Below are 21,455 nucleotides of genomic sequence, written 5' to 3'. Positions count from 1 at the left end.
TTGTGTCTTCCCACCCCACTTACCATCCTCTCCTGCCACACCCTTTGCGAACCACTGGTCTAACAAGTCTAAATGTGGTGATATATATAATTATAATAGATACTACACCCCTAGATTTCCCTTGCAGAGGGCGGGAATAAGTAAATAAACAGCATACCTTAAGAACACGGAGTTTGACTTTTTCAATGGCTGTTGACACTTTGACCGCATCCCTATGATGACTTAGACTCAGCAGGTGATCGAAGGTATATACAGCATTTTCCATAAGCTATAAACACATTGAGAGATAGATGCCATATTTATTTGCCTACAAAATTCCGAGAGTCACCAAGATGAACCTACATCAACCTCAAGGCACTTCTGGCAACAACACATCATCTTGGTTCTGTCAGAGACTCTACGGCTTAATTCAGGAGTCTCGTGGTCTGGGGATGGGATCTAGCCTGGTGATTATTGTCAACACTCTGTGAATCCTCTTCGGGCACAGAAGGGAACAGTGACATCATCTCCTGCGATGGGCAGGCAACATGAAGTCTTTGCATCAATCTGGTCTGATATAGTTTCCATTCGCTTGACTTTCTTCCCTCGCCTGATACAACAGTGACTTCTATATTCTTCACTTCCTGCTCCAGTAACTGAACTAAGAGTTTAGGGACCTTAGCTTAGAAGGCACACACTCCAGATCTGGATTTCTGAGACGGCTGGTCAGAATGCTGGTTTGGCTCTGACGGGGCGAACCGTTTTCCAGATAGCATTTGGGAGTGCTTAACGCCTTAGAAATCAATACTACCCCACTGGAAATTGGCCAGTAATCTGAATGTGTGTTGAGCCACTGACAACAATAAGGGATGCACACACCAAGACCAAAAACTAGGCTGACTGTCAAAATAAATGTGAATTTTACAGTACCTCCTGCATGACGTTCTGGGTCATCTGAATAACCAAGCCAATATCATAGAATTTGAAGCGGCTCTTGAGGTCCTGGAGTTGCTCTTGAAGGAGGTCAACTTTCAGATAGCAAGGTTCCATTTTCACAGAGTCGTATGGCAGGCTTGTCAGGTGCTTCACGTTCTGTCAGGAAGACAGTATCCATAGGTTTTCAGTAATGTTTATTCAACTACTTTGCGCTGATGAAACGCAGTGGCTAAGAGTGTTATCCCAGGCAAAGAACTGATGGCTCAGGAGCCCTGAAGATCCAGTGGTAATGACTGACCTAGCAGCCAAGAGAAGGCAGAGTTGGGCTTCTGAGGACGTCAGCCCCATAGAATAGGGCAACCAATAATGCAACTGATCAATTATTGACCTAGTTGTCATTGGGTTAGTTGTACTGATGTCATAAGGATAGTGCAAATGAGCTAAGTAGTTGAGTGATAAGGGGCTCATAGCGTCAAACTAAACTTCAAATTTGCCACCACGGGAACTTTCCTCCCAATGTGAACAGCAGGCACATGGTGACAGCAAGTCTGACCAAGACAAAAACAGTGGCAAAGGGTGAAAGATCCTCTACCCAGATGCCACTACAGTGGTGCCCTGCAAGACGAACGCCTCGCAAGACGGAAAACCCGCTAGACAAAAGGGTTTTCCGTTTTGGAGGCGCTTCGCAAAACGAATTTCCCTATGGGCTTGCTTCGCAAGACGAAAATGTCTTGCGAGTTCCTGCGGGTTTTTTCCCCTCCCCCCCCCTTTTCCTAAGCCATTAAGCCGCTTATCAGCTGATCCGCTGATAAGCCGCTTATCAGCTGATCCGCTAAAAGCCGCTAAACCGCTAATAGCACTAATCCGTCAATGGGCTTGCTTCGCAAGATGAAAAAACCGCTATACGAAGAGCCTCACGGAACGGATTAATTTCGTCTTGCGAGGCACCACTGTATCTTAATCCGGCCCAGTATACCCGGAAGAGCGTCTCCACCCCCATCATTCAGCTCGGACACTGAGGTCCAGCGCCAAAGGCATTCTGACAATTCCCTCACTGCAGGGTGAGGTTACAGGGAACCAGGCAGAGGGCCTTCTCAGGGATGGCGCCCACCCTGTGGAACACCCTCCCATCAGATGTCAAGGAAATAAACAACGATCTGCCTTTTAGAAGACATCTGAAGGCAGCCCTGTTTAGGGAAGTTTTTAATGTCTGGTGTTTTACTGCATTTTAATATTCTGTTGGGAGCCACCCAGAGTGGGTGGGGAAAGCCAGCTAGATGTTGTTGTTGTTGTTAATATTATTGCTCCCAACTAGCTACTTGCTTTCTGTAAATGTAAACTGGCAAGGGCAAGCTACAGGACAAATGCCACATACAGTATGACCTTGAGATGATCTAAGAATTGTAATTCCAACTGCAGTAATCACTATATACTGCCGCAGCCTTTACAATTATGTACATTGGCTCTTTCTGAGCCTTTGAGTAGGAAGATAATGGCTGCAGACAAACAGATGACAATTACGGCTTACGGCATGTAGCTTAGCATTTGTAACCTTGTTCATTAGGCTTCGACAGACTGCAATATTCCCTTATCCTATTCCTCTGAAAAGAATCTTGCAAGACAGGTTACTGTTACTTTTTGGGTGAACAGGTGGGGACTGAACCAAAGGTCACATCACGTGGCTATCATACCTCTTTCAGCTTTGCAATGTCATTTGTCTCTTGGAAATTTTGGCTGATCTGATTGACCTCTTTTTCAAAGAGAAGACGGACTTCGCTGAAGCCAGAGCTCACTGGGCCCATGAGCTCCTCCAGGATGGAAGCCAGAAAAGGCTGGATGCTCTCGCCGCAACAGGTCTGGATGGGCTCAGATATACTCTCTGAAAGTTTAAGGCAGGCCGGAGTTAGAGGCTCCAAGGATAAGAAAGACTATCAAAATCCAAAGGACACCTAAAGTCATTTATCAATGAGGTCCGAAATAAAGAAGAGTGGCAACTTAAGTTGGTAGAATATGCACAACTCGCAGGCTTAACATATAGAATAAGAGAACAAGAAGAACATAGGTTTAAAGAAGATTGGAAAACATTTATTGAATATATGGAAAATAACTGTATACAGCTGAAAACGCTGGCACCATTAAGATAAATTCAACAGTGTAAATAAGTTATGATGGATGGAATAATGGAATACTGAATAGTATAGTTTCTGAAAATATGGAAGGATTTGTGATATGTAAAATGAACCATGGAAAGAGAAGAAGGGAAGTCATTGATATCTTTAGGATGTAAAATTAGTATTTTAAATTGTAAAACAGAAACACACACACACACACACACACACAGAGTCATACCTTGGAAGTCAAACGGAATCCATTCCAGAAGTCCATTTGACTTCCAAAACATTCAGAAACCAAAGCGTGGCTTTTGATTGGCTGCAGGAAGCTCCTGCAGCCAATCGGAAGCTCCATCAGATGTTCGGCTTCCAAAAATAGTTTGCAAACCGGAACAGTCACTTCCAGGTTTGCGGCGTTCAGGTGCCAAAATGTTCGGGAACTAAGCTGTTCCAAAACCAAGGTACAACTGTATATAGTCATTTATCAGTGACAGATTAATCGATACACAGACCTTTTTCTATATCCTGCACATCATGAGAATATGCAGATTGTGTCTGGCTTAGTTATCAGTGTCTCCCATTGAGTTCTATGGATCAAAGTAATAGGACTACACTATGAAGTACAGTTGTAATTCTTGACTCTCAGTCCAGACACTGGAGTCACTGGCAAGAAGGGCAGCTCTTGTTCCATTGGACTGGAACAGTGCCTCTCTATGCATTTTGAGAAAAGGATGCATCAAGCACACTCTCACACAAACAAGCATATTGCACATCATGCGCACAAGCATTTTACACTATCCTTGTTCAACATGACTAGGGGAGGAAAGAGTCTGATAACTACCAGATCTTTCCTAGAATGACACTTGATTCAGTTTCTTAGTCATGATGTAAAGAGAACAGGAGAATTATACATGTAGTTTTGCAAAACAAGCTAGTTGATTGGCTACTGGCAAAATAGCAATGTAGGTGAGATGCGACTTGTAAACTTCATACTGTAATCAAAATTTCTGAATGTTTCTTTTACCGGATGTGAAAGTCTGGAGCACTTGATTTCTTAGCTCAGTGTGCTATCACTGTATCAGTTCCACAGAGCTTTACACTTAGAAAAGCCAGTGTGGTGTAGTGGTTAAGAGCGGTAGTCTCGTAATCTGGGGAACCGGGTTCGCGTCTCCGCTCCTCCACATGCAGCTGCTGGGTGACCTTGGGCCAGTCACACTTCTCTGAAGTCTCTCAGCCCCACTCACCCCACAGAGTGTTTGTTGTGGGGGAGGAAGGGAAAGGAGAATGTTAGCCGCTTTGACAGTCCTTAAAGGGAGTGAAAGGTGGGATATCAAATCCAAACTCTTCTTCTTCTTCTTCTAATTATGGTAACCCTTGGGCATATTTAGGCTTGCTCAACTCCCTTTGATGAACAAGAATGTAGCTTTTATCTCTGACTGGCCAGCCCAATTTAAAATAAGTTGCAAGCATTAAAACTATGGATTAGTTTATTATTAAGTACAGGGAATCAAGGCAAAACAAGACGTCCAAGATACAGAGGCTGTTCTGTTCCTATTAAGCCTTGGTGACTTGTTGCTGTGAAAACAAAGGATACTTCTAGACCACACCATGTAAACTGTAAAGGTAAAGGTAAAGGTACCCCTGCCCGTACGGGCCAGTCTTGCCAGACTCTGGGGTTGTGCGCCCATCTCACTTAAGAGGCCAGGGGCCAGCGCTGTCTGGAGACACTTCCGGTTCACGTGGCCAGCGTGACAAAGCTGCATCTGGCGAGCCAGCACAGCACACGGAAACGCCGTTTACCTTCCCGCAAGTAAGCGGTCCCTATTTATCTACTTGCACCCAGAGGTGCTTTCGAACTGCTAGGTTGGCAGGCGCTGGGACCGAGCAGCGGGAGCGCACCCCGCCGCAGGGATTCGAACCGCCGACCTTTCGATCGGCAAGTCCTAGGCGCTGAGGCTTTAACCCACAGCGCCACCTGCATCCCATGTAAACTGTACTGCAGTTCAATTCAGCTGAACTCTCCCAACAAGGAAATGGCTAATGCTTACGGAAAGAACTGAAGGATGAGGTCATTAATATATTTTTACTATCAACAGTAACATAGGCAACACCCATCACCAACTGGGAATTCTAAGTGAAGTTTGTGCCCTCACACACATTATACGATGGAAATGAAATGTGTAGTGTATTCAACATGCCGGACAAAACTGGAGAAGGATGCCCTTTCACTAAAAGGCACAAACGTGGTCCTACTTTATCTTTCCATAATACAAGGAAGAAACCACCGATTTGGATTCAACCAGCACAATGAGGGTTTCATAACTATCTAACTAAAGTTTAAGGGGAAGAAAATATTATAAGCAGAAAGTAAAAGACATGTTTTCTTGGAGTTAGTTCATATTATTGCAAGTGAGCGCAAGATCCATTGTCCTTTATTGATCTGGTCACCTGTATGGAACCCGCCCCCCCCCCCCAAAAAAAATGTGCCCTGTCTTGTAGGCTTGTTGTGTCACTTTCCTGCCAGCTTGCAATAGAGTAACATACTTTCCAGAAGGCAAAGGAAAAAGATTTTTACACGTGAACATACCCTACGTCAAGCAGTTTTCTGAGAATAAGCCTCTGAATCATGCTGACAACTCCCGCGTCTCCAAAGTATGACGATGGAGCAATTCTTAACCAGTTCATGGATTGGAAATTTGCGGTGAAGTTTTTGCTCAGAGCATAAATCATAGGTTTGCAAACTAGTTTTACTAGTTATGCTCCTGTGACCTTCACATGTAACAATTTAGCAGGTAAATTTCTCCTTATCACAGTTTCCCCAAGCCAAGAAAAAGTTTCACATGATAATTTTTCCTCTAGTGGTCAAAGGAGAAATAGAAAAATACTGATTTTTAAACAAAATCCTGTCTATTTAAGATTAGAACAGGCTTTCTTGGGCAGGCCAATGCCCCCACCCACACTGATAGAGGAAGCGGGTGCGGTGGGTGTGGACCGCCCCGGGTGTCATCCCTGGGGGGGGGGTGACATCGCCGCGCCACCCCCTGGGATGCTCGCTGCTCGCGGTGCCCTCCTGGGATGCTTGCCCTACCCCCGCGGGAGGCTAGCCCCGCCCCCTGGTGCAGTGGCCAATCAGATGCCCATGTGTCACGGGGGGGGGCTCCCCAGCCAAAGGAATGCACATGGCAAAGAGTTAACTCTATAATGTCAAAATTCTGAATACCCCAACACACCAGTCTAGCATCTAGGCATTTATTTCCAGATCTGTGCTCCGCGGAGCAGTTGCAGCGACAGGGGATCGCTCCCTCTCCACCAGTTTATTTACCTCACCCTAACGGGCTGCGTGCATATAGGCGGAGACTATGCCTGAGTAGAAGCTTCCTCTGCTCACCCCTCTTCAGTCCCCTCCTGGTTCTGGGAGACAGTGTGGGGAAGCACCTGGCCGTTTGCTTGCCTGACCTGCTGCCTCCTCCTCTTCTTCCAACACATCCCGTGCTCCACCCTCCAGCTCTGATGCTTCCCCTCCCTCCGACTCCTGCCTCCTGGCCGGTACAATTCCCCACAGATCACTGGACCCCTCTCCCAAGTCAGACTGCAGCCCCCTTCCCCCTGCTGAATTCTCATCAACATCCTGCCAGTCCCTGACACACCAAGGGACGTCCACAAGCAAAGCAAGAATCCTCTCCCCAACTTGTGATTCCCAGCAACCAGTAATTGACACCGCCAACCTTTTATTTTCCCAGCTAAGTGATTCTTGGAGGTCAGAATTTCATCCATATTTGACCGAATGGTTCCTTCAAGGCCTGAGGCAACTTCTTTGCATTCGTCCTTCAGGGAACGTAAACCATCGGAAACCTGATTTTGGACCAAATGGTAGGTTTCTTCTAGTATCTAGGAGAAGGGAAAGCACAAAAGCTGATCATCAATGGCAACACAGGCCAGCTAGCTACTCTACAAATTACCGTATTTTTCGCTCCATAGGGCACACAGGACCATAGGGCGCACCTAGTTTTTAGGGGGGGGGAATCAAGAAAAAAAATCTTATTCCCTCCCGCCGCCCCAAAGAGCAGTGTACAGGCTGCGCGCAGCCTCTCCCTGCCGGAGGGGTTTCACGTGGCTATGGCACAAGCCAAGACAGCGCTGTCTTGGCTTCCTCTTTAGCTGTGCGCAACCTCTCCAGCTGGGAGAGGCTGCGTGGGGCTAAAGAAGCCATAGCCCCGAGCAGCCTCTCACTGCCAGAGGGGTTGCATGAGGCTATGGCACAAGCCAAGGCAGCCAGCGGGATGGATCCCGCTCGCTGTTTTGGCTTCCTCTTTAGCCCCGCACAACCTCTCCCTGCCGGAGGGGCTGCACGCGCAGCAGCGTAGCGTGAGTTGTCAGCACCCAGGGCAAGGCAAGTCATTTGCGTCCCCTAACCCAGGGCAAGGCAAGTAATTTGCGCCCCTAACCCCTAACCTGCCGCCGCTGCCAGCTTCTTCTTGCTGCTGCCTGGGTTGGGGTATTTACGGTAAGGTAGCCATGGCGGTGGCGGCGGTGGGTCCGTGTCAGGTGATCTGAGGCGAGTTGCGGCTGGCGCTGCCACCCAAACGACACCGCTTGCCCGGAGGAGGAGGAGGGCAGAGAGGCGAGGAAAATGCAACATGGCCCAGCAGCTGCAGCAGCAGCGGCGGGGCTGTGAGGAGGGGCTGCCTGGCGCGGCCTCCACGGCCCTGACGCGCGGGGACCGCGGCGAGCGCTGAGAGCCGCTGCCTGCCGGACGCCTTCAGCCCGGACGCGCGCACAGCTCGTCGGTTCCGCGAGACATGGGTCTCTGCTACAGCCTGCACCCGAGGCTCTTCGGCAACTCCGGAGGCGGCAAGCACGCCCCCCCAGATGTTGCGCCCGGTGCGGCCGGCCCCCCCTGCACCCCCCACGCTACGCCACTGTGCACGCGGCTATCCATGAAGCCTGGAGAGCAAGGGGGGTCGGTGCGCACTGACGCCTCTCACTCTCCAGGCTTCAGCGAAAGCAACGCGAAGCTTTGGAGTGCAGAGGGAGCGCTCCCTCTGCACTTCGGAGGCTTAGTGTTGCTATCGCTGAAGCCAAGAAGCCTGCATTCGCTCCATAGGACACACACACATTTCCCCTCAATTTTTGGAGGGGAAAAAGTGTGTCCTATAGAGCGAAAAATACAGTAACCATACAGTTGTAAGCGTGTTCTCCGAATCAAAAAGATCACTTTCACTGAAGTATTTTGTATATAGCCAGAAAGCTGAGCAAGCTTGCTTTAATATCCTTTGATCGCCGGTGGCTACTGCAAGCCACTGGAACTTTTGAAAAGCACCCTAGCTTCCTGGAGTGGAGCTGAAACAGTTTTAAATATATTTCCTGCAAGATAAAGAAGTCTTAGCATTATACTATAAGAAGCAGCTGTGGGTACCTTTGAAGGACTGACTTCAGTACTAGCATTGTCTCACACTGAACAACTGTTTGCTTCCCTCTGCTCAGCTTATAGAATTTATTACAAAAGGCACTATAAGTCTCTGAACTATTCAACCTGTAAAACGCTGCCCAGAAACTTCCTACTGATCAGGAAATAGGGAAAACAATACTTACACCAAACCACGCCCGCTTTCGATCATGTCTCTTCCCTTTCATTTTAGGAAGCACCATAGTCTGAAGGCTAGGTAAAAGTTCCTCCATTACAAGGTTGCTGAGAATCTACAAGGGAGCAAAATGAAACAATTATATTTTCAGCCTCAAAAGCATGTACCGTATTTTTCACTCCATAAGACACACTTTTTTCCTCCTAAAAAGGAAGGGGAAATGTCTGTGCGTCTTATGGAGCGACTGTGTGTGACTGGCTGATTAGATTATCTGTCTGGAAAGAAGCTGCAGAACTATGAGTTGAACCCCATAAAAACAGAATTTTTTCCCTTTGCAAAGTAAACTCAACAACTTTGAGCTGATCCTCAAAAAACAGGGCTTTTCCCCTTTGCAAAAGAAGCTGCACAACTGTGAGCTGATCCCCCCAAAAACAGGGCTTTCCCCCTTTCCTCCTCTAAAAACTAGGTGCATCTTATGGTCAGGTGCGTCTTATGGAGCGAAAAATACGGTGCCTGAACACTGTGAATGAAGCTATCTTGGCAGAAACTCAGAGGCTAAGGAGCTGGTTCATGTGGGAGATTGCTGTCAAGCATAACTATACATGACTTCTAGTTAGTGCATGAAGAGGTTAAGGACCACAGAGCTGCATTGCTAGATAGATTCAATGAGATCACACACCCTCTCCAGAGGAAGCGAAGCTTTCCCTCCCACGCATCATGTAACAAAGGATGAGTGTAAGCTTGCACCCAAGCTTAAAGTACATGTTTGGAACTATATTCTATATTTTCTGCCCAAGAGTATTATGCCTGTGCTTCTCCTTGCAATTGCATGGAACAACACATGTGTCAGACCTATGAATCTGTAAGTAAAGCATTTTTAACTTACTTAGCAGTATGTGGCCTGTTCCTTGCAAGATGGGTAGAAAGAGGGGAGTATTAGGGAAGCTTTTAATGTTTGATGTATTACAGTATTTTAATATTTTTTTGGAAGCCGCCCAGAGTGGCTGGGGAAGCCCAGCCAGATGGGCGGGATATAAATAATAAATATATTATTATTATTATTATTATTATTATTATTATTATTAATGGGATAATAAAGTTCTGACAACCTATATTCCTAACACTACACTGTTGTTCAGAGTCAGATGGGCGGCCCCGAAATCATTTTTATTGATTTTCCAAATTTTACCGAATCAATCACCAATTAAAACTAATACAATTTTCCCAAAAATGGTTCCCCTCACTCCGTTGTCAATGTGTCCATAATTTCCTCTAGTTGCTGCACAGTTTTGCCAATTATTTCTAATTCACATTTCATTTCTGATAATTATCCTTACAGTACAATAGTTTTTTTGTTATTTTTAACTTATTATCCAACAGCTATCCATTTGCCAATTCCTGCAAGTACATTACGATGATGATGGTTTTAATACTCTGTTTTTAATACACTTCGCACAAAAAGAGCAGGCAATAGCGAACCACGTGACTCATGACTAAGGAGATAATAATGTAATCTATCTAAGCTCTGTTAAAATAGGGCTCAAGGGAGATATGGGCTGTGAGTAATTCCCACGGCTTGCAAAATCAGCTAATGAGATGCTATAAGCTTGCCAGGTGAATGCGGAGCTGTGCAAGTTTCAAATAATACTTTAATCCCCCCGGGTACATCAAAATGTCCAGATGTTATCACATTTGAGGTGAGTAGAAGCACCTTGTAGAATCATTTAACCTGCAGCGTAGACGTATGGATATGGGGCTGAAGCGTGACTTTTAAACCCTATGAGAAGCTAAACTATTAATAAATATAACTATACTCACGCCTTGGTCCAGTATTCCTGAAGGAGCGCCTCCACCCCCATTGTTCTGCCTGGACACTGAGGTCCACCTCCAAGGGCCTTCTGGCGGTTCCCTCGCTGCGAGAAGTGAGGTTACAGGGAACAGAGGGCCTTCTCGGTAGTGGCACCTGCCCTGTGGAACGCCCTCCCACAAGATGTCAAATAGAAAAACAACTACAGTGGTACCTCAGGTTAAGTACTTAATTCGGTCCGGAGGTCCTGACTTAACCTGAAACTGTTCTTAACCTGAAGCACCACTTTAGCTAATGGGGCCTCCTGCTGCCGCCGCGCCGCCGGAGCACGAAGCAAAGTTCTTAACCTGAAGCACTATTTCTGGGTTAGTGGAGTCTGTAACCTGAAGCGTATGTAACCTGTAGCGTATGTACCCGAGGTACCACTGTACCAGACTTTTAGAAGACATCTGAAGGCAGCCCTGTTTAGGGAAGCTTTTAATGTTTAATAGATTATTGTATTTTAATATTCTGTTGGAAACCGCCTAGAGTGGCTGGGGAAACCCAGCCAGATGGGTGGGGTATAAATAAATTATTATTATTATTATTATTATTATTATTATTATTATTACATATGGGTTTTTTTTAATCATAGTTGAACACACATCCAGGTATCACCTAACCTCCAACTTGCAGCCTAGTCTTATTCTGGTTTTCCATTTTCCTCTTATGAAAATGGAAGTGTCCTAGCAGCAGAAAGGTTGTGAAGAGCGTTATGTACAGCTGGATTTTGATGCATTGAATAGAATGGAAGTTTATGAGTCACGGCGGAGGGGAGAGAACATGTACAAACTCAACAGGGCATTGTTTGTTTTGTTGCTATTTTGTTAATATTGTTTTATAGCAGGGATGTCCAACAGGTCGATCGCGATCGACTGGTCGATCCCCTGGTGGTTCTGGTCGATCGCGGTCTCCTTTTCCTTTGCGGTGGCATAAGAGCATACGGCCCTGGCCCCTCGCCCCGTCCTCCATTCGCGCATGATCGCTAGATCGGTAGACGGAGTTATCCCTCAGCGGCAGTTTGTTTCCTTAGCGATCTTGACATTTTACTCTCCCAAAAAAGCTCAACCACTTTGACCTGAACCCCCTCAAAAAGGGGCAGTTTTTTATTCTGGGAGTAGATTGCAGTCTTTTGGGAGTTGGACGTCCCTGTTTTATAGATATGGATGCTGTCGTACTTTGTGAATCCTATAATATTGATTTTTGGTGTAACTGTGATGTTTATCCTGTTTTTTAGTTGTTTTGTTAATAGTGTTACATAGATGTTAATTGTTTTATTTGGGATTTGGGATTGTTTTACAGGTGATTTATTAAGTATTCTATACGATTTATGCTGCATTCGTGATGTTCCATTACGTTATTTTTATCTTTTGTTTGTAAGCCGCTTTGGGATTTATTTGAATAAAAACTGACATAGAAATCAATCAATCAATCAATCAATCAATCAATCAATCATTTCTAGTTAAAACCTGCCCTGCCCCCTCCAGGTAATCATCCCTATATTCTAATACTGGTATCATAAAGGATACAGGTATCATAAAGGATAACAATCAGTGCTGTTCAAGTATTTTAAGTCATTAGCATACAATCTTATCTCTGTAAGCCTTTGGGTAATGCAAGTCAGCCTAATTGTCCCTGTATTTCATGTAAAGCAGGGGCTGAGATTGAAGTGGGCATCACCCACAGGGCACCCGAGGCTTTTAAGTGTGTACTTAAAGGTTTCAAAATCTTTTTGCTTTTGCCTTTCTCACGAACCCATAAATAAGCATCTGTGAACAAAACTAAAAATAAGGTAAAGGGACCCCTGACCATTAGGTCCAGTCGTGGCCAACTCTGGGGTTGTGGTGCTCATCTCGCTTTACTGGCCGAGGGAGCCGGCATACAACTTCCGGGTCATGTGGCCAGCATGACTAAGCCGCTTCTGGCAAAACAGAGCAGCGTATGGAAACGCCGTTTACCTTCCCGCCGGAGCAGTACCTATTTATCTACTTGCACTTTGATGGGCTTTCGAACTGCTAGGTTGGCAGGAGCAGGGACCGAGCAACGGGAGCTCACCACGTCACGGGGATTCAAACCACCGACCTTTTGATCAGCAAGTCCTAGGCTCTGTGGTTTAACCCACAGTGCCACCCGCGTCCCTTAAACTAAAAATACCCCCCCTCAAATATACCTAAAGTCATTTTTAAAACTCTATAACCATGTTGACCACTTGTCATTCTATGCAACAACTCAGATCCATTCTTGGAGGTAAAACTATTCCTGTAGCAGGTATCATTTGCTAGAAAAGCTGAAGAATAAAAAAATCAAGGGGGAGAAAAAATGTCAACACCTCCCCTGAAATCAGGCTTCTTGAACCTGTTGCCTTCCAGAACTACAGGGCTACAATGAGCCCCGACCAACACAGACTGTTGTAATGAAACATATCAGGAAAACACCAGGTTGGGAAAAGGTTGCCTGAAATTATTCGTGACTAATAATAATAATAGTACAGTGGTAAAGGTAAAGGTAAAGGTACCCCTGCCCGTACGGGCCAGTCTTGACAGACTCTGGGGTTGTGCGCCCATCTCACTCAAGAGGCCAGGGGCCAGCGCTGTCCAGAGACACTTCCGGGTCACGTGGCCAGCGTGACAAAGCTGCATCTGGCGAGCCAGAGCCACACACGGAAACGCCGTTTACCTTCCCGCTGGTAAGCGGTCCCTATTTATCTATTTGCACCCGGAGGTGCTTTCGAACTGCTAGGTTGGCAGGCGCTGGGACCGAGCAGCGGGAGCGCACCCCGCCGCAGGGATTCGAACCGCCGACCTTTCGATCGGCAAGCCCTAGGCGCTGAGGCTTTAACCCACAGCGCCACCTGCGTCCCTTATAGTACAGTGGTACCTCGGGTTAAGTACTTAATTCATTCTGGAGGTCCGTACTTAACCTGAAAGTGTTCTTAACCTGAAGCACCACTTTAGCTAATGGGGCCTCCTGCTGCTTCCGCGCCGCCGGAACACAATTTCTGTTCTCATCCTGAAGCAAAGTTCTTAACCTGAAGCACTATTTCTGGGTTAGCAGAGTCTGTAACCTGAAGCGTATGTAACCCGAGGTACCACTGTAGATCTAAATGGATTTATTGACTTATGTTCAACACTCTGCATTTACAGGACACAAACTTTGCAATGGAATTCTACTCCATACTGATCTAGAGCAGAACTCCAATCTATAGTTAGCAGAGTAAAAACTTAAACATGTTGCAGGATTCCCCCAAAAATAGACCAGCAGCTATTAATATTTCATCCAGCAGAGCTTTACTGCTAGTGAAGGCAAATGGGCATTGTGGTCACAAATCCAATACATTCAGGACTGGCACTGGCCATAAGAAATCCAGTTGCAGCAGACTTAAGCTTATAACTTTTAAGAAGACTAAAACTTAATACTACATACAGAAGGAAGAGAGATAGAAAGCAAACGTGAAACTAAGCTCCTTCTGGCTTTATTATTATAGTCAGCATGACCTTGAAGGAATAACCCAAACATCATGAAACTTCTGCTTGTTTCCTTCACACAGAGAAGATTCTTGAATTAAATAGAATAGGAAAGATCTCTGCACATCAGATCAATACTTTCTGTACTAAGAAATGCAAACTGACATACTTTGTCTTTTATGATTTGTTGTCCTGGGGTAGAGAGGCATGCCATGTTGGTGCTGACCTTTAAAGCCCTAAACGGCCTCGATCCTGTAAACCTGAAGGAGCGTCTCCACCCCCATCATTCAGCCCGGACACTGAGATCCAGTGCCGAGGGCCTTCTGGCGGTTCCCTCATTGCGAGAAGTGAGGCTACAGGGAACCAGACAGAGGGCCTTCTCGGTAGTGGCGCCCTCCCTGTGGAATGACCTCCCATCAGATGTCAAAGAGATAAACAACTACCTGACATTCAGAAGACATCTTAAGGTTCAGGGAAGTTTTTAATATGTAACGCTGTATTGTTTTTAACACTTGATTGGGAGCCGCCCAGAGTGGCTGGGGAAACTCAGCCAGATGGGCGGGGTATAAATTATTATTATTATTATTATTATTATTTGGAGGGGAAAGCAATATTTGGTGCATGGCTCAACAGCCATGGCATTTGACCCAATTTGGGTTGTTGTTGTTGTTTTTTCCTTGATCCAAACTTTCTGTACAGTTCTTCCTTTATTGTTACCACATGTATCTTGGCTAGTACCTGAATTTCGTTGCCAGTTATCATTTCTGATGACCCGTAGTGGCCTTTCTCCTGACGGAAAAACTGGACAGCTTCCAAAAAGGCTTGAGCTTCAAATGAGGCCTGCTTGAAATAATCTGAAAGAAACAAAGAATAGGAATTGTTGATTTGGATTAGCAAGTGCTAATATTTTGGGACAATCCTCCCCCACAAAAAGCTCAACAACTTGCTATCTCCCCCCATTTTCTGAATTTTCAGTCCCCCAAAATAGGGGGCATCTTATACATGGGGGCATGTTATACACGGAAAAGTGCTGTACTTTTCCCCAATATCTTCTATAAGACAAAGTCAATCATAGAATGAAGAACAATAATAATTAATGTAACCATCATCCCTAGAATGTTTCTAACAAATTTTTGATCACTACTTTACCTAAACATAGTCAAGATTCTGTAGATTTCTGGAAAACTCAATCTACAGATAATCAGTAACACATTAAACCATATAGTTCACAAAGATTTTTAAGCCAGCAGTTAGAAATGGCTACCATTTTGTACAACACTTTAATAAATGTGTAGAGAAACTGGAATTTTGAGCGCAGAGGCAAAGGTACATTTGCAGATTTCAGATGCTGACGATTTTCATTAGGAAAAAAAGAGTTGTATTTGTACTCCTACTTCACATCTTGGGAGCATTGATGCATTGTGATCATCAGAAACCTCAGTAAAAATTGACTTTTAAATTCACTCACAGGGTTGAGTTTCTTATTAATCTTCTTCATGAAAAAATACGCAGGGGAGTCCTGTTCTGTCAGCAACAGTTCTCTTTCCTGATATTTAATGCAAGTGGCAATAACTTGATTTTGCCCCCTCCCATTTGGAACGCTCATTATTAGGTATCTTATTGTCCCATCATAGAGAAATCCTGCAATAGCAAAGGACAGTCCCACCTGCTTCTCCAGTTGGTCCAACAACAATGTAAAAGTTTGTGTTCAGGGTTATAAGTTTATTTCTGTTCTTGTGTTTGTTATGTATTTTGTCTTCTCATTTTGTATATTTATGTTGTGAACTGCTGTATGATCTTCAGATGGAGGGAAATACACACATTTTAATAATAATAATTTTAATTTTAATTAAGTTAAATTAAATAAAAGACAGAGAAGGAAAGCAGCTTAAGGCAACTTCAGTCTTGGAGAAGTATACCTTCAGCTCAACCACCAAGCAAACCCCATTTTTAAGTGATACAATATTGTGCTAGCACAGCAATCACTAGGTGCAGCCACAAGAAGTGTGAGGTTGTTAAAGCATCCACTTTTCTGCAGGCAAGAGTACTTGTAAAAACCATTTTTGCCACCAGAGGGATCAGCTGCTTGGAAGTTCCCAGCCAGTGCAAGTTTTTGGGCAGAGGAAGACACAAAAGCTGTAATTATTGCCCTGGTGGTGGGGACTCTGAGTCATGTGTTTTCATATTTAAGAGCTGTGCTCATCCCTATCCAGGGCAAGGACAACGAGACCAACAAGAAGGCTGGCATTTGGGTGTAAACAAAGATGTCTCCACCCTAGCTAGTGATGATAGGGCTTCTCTCATGTCCACGAGCTTTTAGATGTACAGTGGTGCCCCGCAAGACGAATGCCTCGCAAGACGAAAAACCCGCTAGACGAAAGGGTTTTCCGTTTTGGAGGCGCTTCGCAAAACGAATTTCCCTATGGGCTTGCTTCGCAAGACGAAATGTCTTGCGAGTTTTTCCGACTTTTTTTCCTTTCCCCCCCTTTTTCTAAGCCGCTAAGCCGCTTATCTGCTTATCCGCTAAGCTGATAAGCCGCTAAAAGCCGCTAAAAGCCGCTAATAGCGCTAATCCGCTAAGCCGTCAATGGGCTTGCTTTGCAAGACAAAAAAACCGCTAGACGAAGAGAATCGCGGAACGGATTCTTTTCGTCTTGCGAGGCACCACTGTAATGATAGAATTAGTCCTTACATCTTTCGACAATTTCTATTGTCTGACTGTGAGAGGGAAAGAGGTATCTTGTAAAAGCTGCAAGGGAGTCAGTGGCAGCTGGCTCCTTCGAAAAATGAGGGGGCTACGTGTGTCCCCCCACTCTGCTAAACCTTTTTTTGCCTCAATCATGACTGTGGATTCACTGAACGCCCCTCCCATCAATCACGATGGCTAAATGGAGCTTCCATGTTCGGAGGCACTATACCAGATGCTAGAGACAAGCAACAGGGGGAGACTGCCGCCCTCAGTCCCACCTTATAGGCTCCCCAGACATATTTGGCTGGCCACCGTCAGAAAGGCTGGACTAGATGGGGGCAGGTAACTTGCCCAATTACAGAAACTGAGAAAAAAGCACACCAAGAACTCAGGCCAATGTAAGTTTCAATAGTGGGAGGGGTCCCTGCTCACAAATCAATAGTCAATAGTAACAAAAACTAATCCATTCAAAAGTATGTATTCTGACAAGGATTACAAACTCAGCATGGAAGTCACGTGTATCTTGAGCTTTTCTACCCACACGTAGAAAATAACAGGATATATTTATCCGAAAGTATTCAAACTTACACAACTGTTATGTACTGAGTTGAATAGGATCCAAAATGCAGCAGTCTGATTGGTCCTAGAACAATAGGATCCAAAATGCAGCAGTCTGATTGGTTCTAGAACAATTGGATTCAGAATGCAGAAGTCTGATTGGTCCTAGAACAATGCAGCAGTATGATTGGTCTGCACAGCCACCCAATCCAGCTCCAGATGGAAGTGAATCCACAACCTGATTGGCCTCCAGGAGAATTCTGGAATTAGCCAATCACGTGCAGCCCATTGTGTAAATAATGTATATAAAGCAGATACTTTGGGGAAACTTTCATTCCTCCTCACCACTATGAGCTGAATAAAGAGCATGAAATCCACTCTCGACTCTGAGTATATTATACAGTGGTGCCTCGCAAGACGAAATTAATTCGTTCCGCGAGTTTTTTCGTCTTGCGATTTTTTCGTCTTGCGAAGCACGGACTTTGGAAAAGCTTCAAAAATCACCAAAGTCTTCAAAAACCTCAAAAAAGGCTACCACACCGCGTGCTATGAGTTGCTCCTCGAAGTGAATGCACGGTTTTAAGAAAAAGGAAACAAACTTGCAAGACAAAGGAAACAAACTTGCAAGACGTTTCCGTCTTGCGAAGCAAGCCCATAGGGAAATCCGTCTTGCGAAGCAACTCAAAAAAACGAAAAACTCTTTTGTTTTGCGAGTTTTTCGTCCTTCGAGGCATTTGTCTTGCGAGGTACCACTGTACATATCTTTATGAGTTTGAGTTTGTAATCTCTGTTACAGTTTGTAACCTCTATTTGAGTTTGTAATCCTTGTCAGAATACATACTTTTGAATGGGTTAGTTTTTGTTACTATTGACTATTGATTTGTGAGTAGTGACCACTCCCACTACTGAGTTCTTGGTGTACTTTTTTCTTGGTATATTTAATAACAAGAACTCCAATTACAGAAACTGAGCACAAGGCAGAGGTGAGATCTGAACCCCAAACACCCAATTAAACCTCAAAGATAACATTTGCTGGGTCAATATCCAATCTGCTAAAGGCAAACCAGTGAGAATCAGAGGCAAAAGATTTGCTTTAAGACCAGGAATTGACTATTAGTGTCAGTTTGCATTTCTTAGTACAGAAAGCATTGATCTGACGTGTAGAGAGATCTTTCCTATTCTAATTAATTCAAGAGGGTTCTACAAGCTTCTCTGTGTGAAAGAAGCCAGCAGAAAGTTTATGATGTTTGGGTGATTCCTTCAGAGAAGCTTAAACTGGTTCTCTTATCTCTTTTTGTCATGCTGACTATAAAAATTAAGGCCAGAAGGAGCCTGGGTTTCACTCTCTTTCTGTCTCTCATCTGGTGTGGTGTTCTGTATATAGCGTTAGGTTTTAGTCTTATTATAAGTTATTGTAAGTTTAAGTTAAATCTGCTGCAACTGGATTTCTTATGGACAGCGCCAATCCAGAATGTGACCATGATGCTCATTTGCCTTCAAGTAGCAGTAAAGCTCTGTTGGATGAAATACAGTTGCCTCTGGTCTATTACAGTCGTACCTCAGGTTACATATGCTTCAGGTTACAGACTCTGCTAACCCAGAAATAGTACCCTGGGTTAAGAAATTTTGCTTCAGGATGAGAACAGAAATCGTGCTCTGGCGGCGCGGTGGCAGCAGGAGGCCCCATTAGCTAAAGTGGTACCTCAGGTTAAGAACAGTTTCAGGTTAAGAATGGACCTCCAAAACAAATTAAGTTCTTAACCCGAGGTACCACTGTATTGGGGGGGGGGGAATCCCGCAACGTGTTTTAAGTTTTTCCTCTGCTAACTATACGTTGGAATCTGTTCTGGATCAATACTGAGTCGAATTTCTTGACAATTAGATGGAGACGGTGAATGGATTTTTTTTTTTAAAAAAAACAGCCATCAATTTTACTCGTCTGCAATTATGGCATGACCATTTTATTTTTAATGATGTTTTGGTGCTCATAATTATGTACTAATTTCTTTGAGCCCCAACTGGGGCTCAGCAGTTCATGCTTCTCCATGGTGTGCACAAATATGGTCCCAAACTCTCATGCGCAAGTTAGATGTAGCATGTGAATTGGGTCTGGTAACAGAGTGTGTGTGTGTGTGTGTGTGTGTGTGTGTGTGTTTTCTGCTAAAACCACTCCTTTTTTCGCCAAGCTTTTGGTGTGAGTTTTGGGTTGTTTGTTTTAACACCTGCTACTACGAATTGTGTTTTTGTTTGTTTTTTAGCTTACTTTGATTTTTAGCTCTTGCTCTGTTATACTGCTGTTTCTGCTGCATTGTACTGTAGTTTTACTTTCTGATTGTGAGCTGCCTTAGGGACCTGTGGGATGGGAAGGTTTTCTTAAAAATATAAACAAGCAAATAAATAATATTCATTTAAGCTGGAATCACAGGATCTCAGCTCAACAAGAGAGCAGATCCTTCTAAAATGGATTAACTTAAATAGTGCATATCATTTCCTTAAGTAGCTGAATAGTTCAATTCACTATGCTTCTTTGACAGCAAAACAGGTTTGACCACAGTTTGGGGCTATTAGTCATTTTTCAGAGCAGATGCTAGGAACATGGGGTCATCAGTTTACCCAAAGGCTATTTTCCCTCTTAAAGGCCACGAAGGAAATTGATGGAAGTGTTTGGCCTGAAATATTATGGGACACATAGCAACACTGCACAAAATGTCTAGGGCAAGAACAATTTACACATCAGTCGCATTCACGTGATGATGTCTCTCAGAGTAATCAGAATGAATAAAGACATTCAAAACACCCATTACTACACTACTAAAGACTTTTCAAATACTGGAAAAAAGCAGTCAAAGCAACACTGCACGCGATAAATATTTGGCAATACAGCATTATTTGACATAATCCTGACCAACTGAGCATTCATTCTATCACCACTGAACTTAAATATAGATCTGTCCAAACTTGCTTTTTCTAACTCTTCAGCAGATGGCGGCAGGGGGTGGGGTGGGATCCATGTTTATAAAGAAGAGTGATTCCTAAGAGAAGCCCTACAAAATAATTATGTAATCTTTGGACGTTTCATTACTGAGATCCGAAAACTAGACTTATACCAAAATTTATGAGGCAGATTTGCCTGCTCTGTAGCACAGCACAATTACATCTTGATTCATTCCACAGGGCTGAGGCACAATGACTCACTTTTTGGAAGCAAAGTTATTAGTTTGATATGTTAGCTAGCAAAGAAGGAAAAAGAAACGAATTTATTTTGTGAGATGTGGAAGCTGAGCACAGCTAAACTAAAAGCACTATTCTTAGCGGAATGGTAAATGCTATTTTTCCGGCCTAAACACGACGGTAATGCGCTAATAAAAATATTTTTCATTAAGATCCTATTTTCTTCATATGTTCTGTTAATTTACATCTGGCCTGTTTTGGTTCAGCAGAGAGAGAGAGAGAGAGAGAGAGAGAGAGAGAGAGAGAGAATGAGAATTAATGTGTGCATGGAGGTTGGGATAGTACAGCACCAATTTAAAATACTGAGCTACTGAGAGAATATTAAGAAAGACTGAGAAATTAATGTCCCAATAATATGGGCTACTACTGGGATTTGGTCTTGATATTTCCAACAGTATAAAGTGACCCCATAATCAGTGTTAGAAACTGGGATTTGAAAGCTAGGAGCTAAATGGCACCTTAAACCTAGGTTATGGAGGCAGCAACTGACTGCCTAGGCACACTTTTTTTATAAGAACACAAAGCTGAAAATGAGTATTTGCGCCTAGAGCTCAGGAACTGCTCACATTCATGAAATTCCCTGTCGCAAAATGCCCCTAGAACAATAGGAGTTTCGAACGCTGCCCACAATTGCATTTTACAGAAGTATACTTGATTTTTATTTTATTTTTTTGTCCTGACACTCATAGCTGAATGTGTGCACTGCCTCCACTGAGAAACATGACAAATGAGGTGATATCAAAGTTCTCTCTGCTGTTTTTTTGATTCCGCAAGTCTTCACCTCTGTGGTGATGACTCATCTGTGATGCCTCATTTGCAGATAAGTATCCATTTGATGGGTGAACTGTCTCTCACTTAGTCACTATGCAGCATTTTCAAACACCCTATCTCATGGGTAGGCAACCTAAGGCCCGGGGGCCAGAACCAGCCCAATCGCTTTCTAAATCCAGCCCATGGACGGTCCAGGAATCAGCATGTTTTTACATGTGTAGAATGTGTCCTTTTATTTAAAATGCATCTCTGGGTTATTTGTGGGGCATAGGAATTCATTCATTTTTT

At 44.2% G+C, this 21,455-nt stretch overlaps 2 protein-coding genes across 5 annotated transcripts in view; one reads left to right on the top strand and one right to left on the bottom strand.

The window, feature by feature from the left end:
* The window catches only part of SWT1 (SWT1 RNA endoribonuclease homolog), a 264,858-nt gene that overhangs the window by 84,589 nt on the left and 158,814 nt on the right, over positions 1-21,455 (top strand). The window lies entirely within an intron of this gene.
* The window catches only part of NIBAN1 (niban apoptosis regulator 1), a 104,785-nt gene that overhangs the window by 13,669 nt on the left and 69,661 nt on the right, over positions 1-21,455 (bottom strand). The window contains exons 6-11 of the mRNA XM_079981219.1: positions 14,657-14,772; positions 8,619-8,723; positions 6,752-6,914; positions 2,607-2,794; positions 910-1,071; positions 158-268 (exon numbers count right to left, since the gene is read on the bottom strand). Of these exons, the coding sequence (XP_079837345.1) occupies positions 158-268; positions 910-1,071; positions 2,607-2,794; positions 6,752-6,914; positions 8,619-8,723; positions 14,657-14,772 (845 nt within the window). The remainder of the gene's footprint in view (positions 1-157; positions 269-909; positions 1,072-2,606; positions 2,795-6,751; positions 6,915-8,618; positions 8,724-14,656; positions 14,773-21,455) is intronic.

Source organism: Podarcis cretensis (genome assembly GCF_951804945.1).
Source record: "Podarcis cretensis genome assembly, chromosome: 6".
NCBI lineage: Eukaryota > Metazoa > Chordata > Lepidosauria > Squamata > Lacertidae > Podarcis > Podarcis cretensis.
This window is presented reverse-complemented; position numbering and strand designations above follow the sequence as displayed.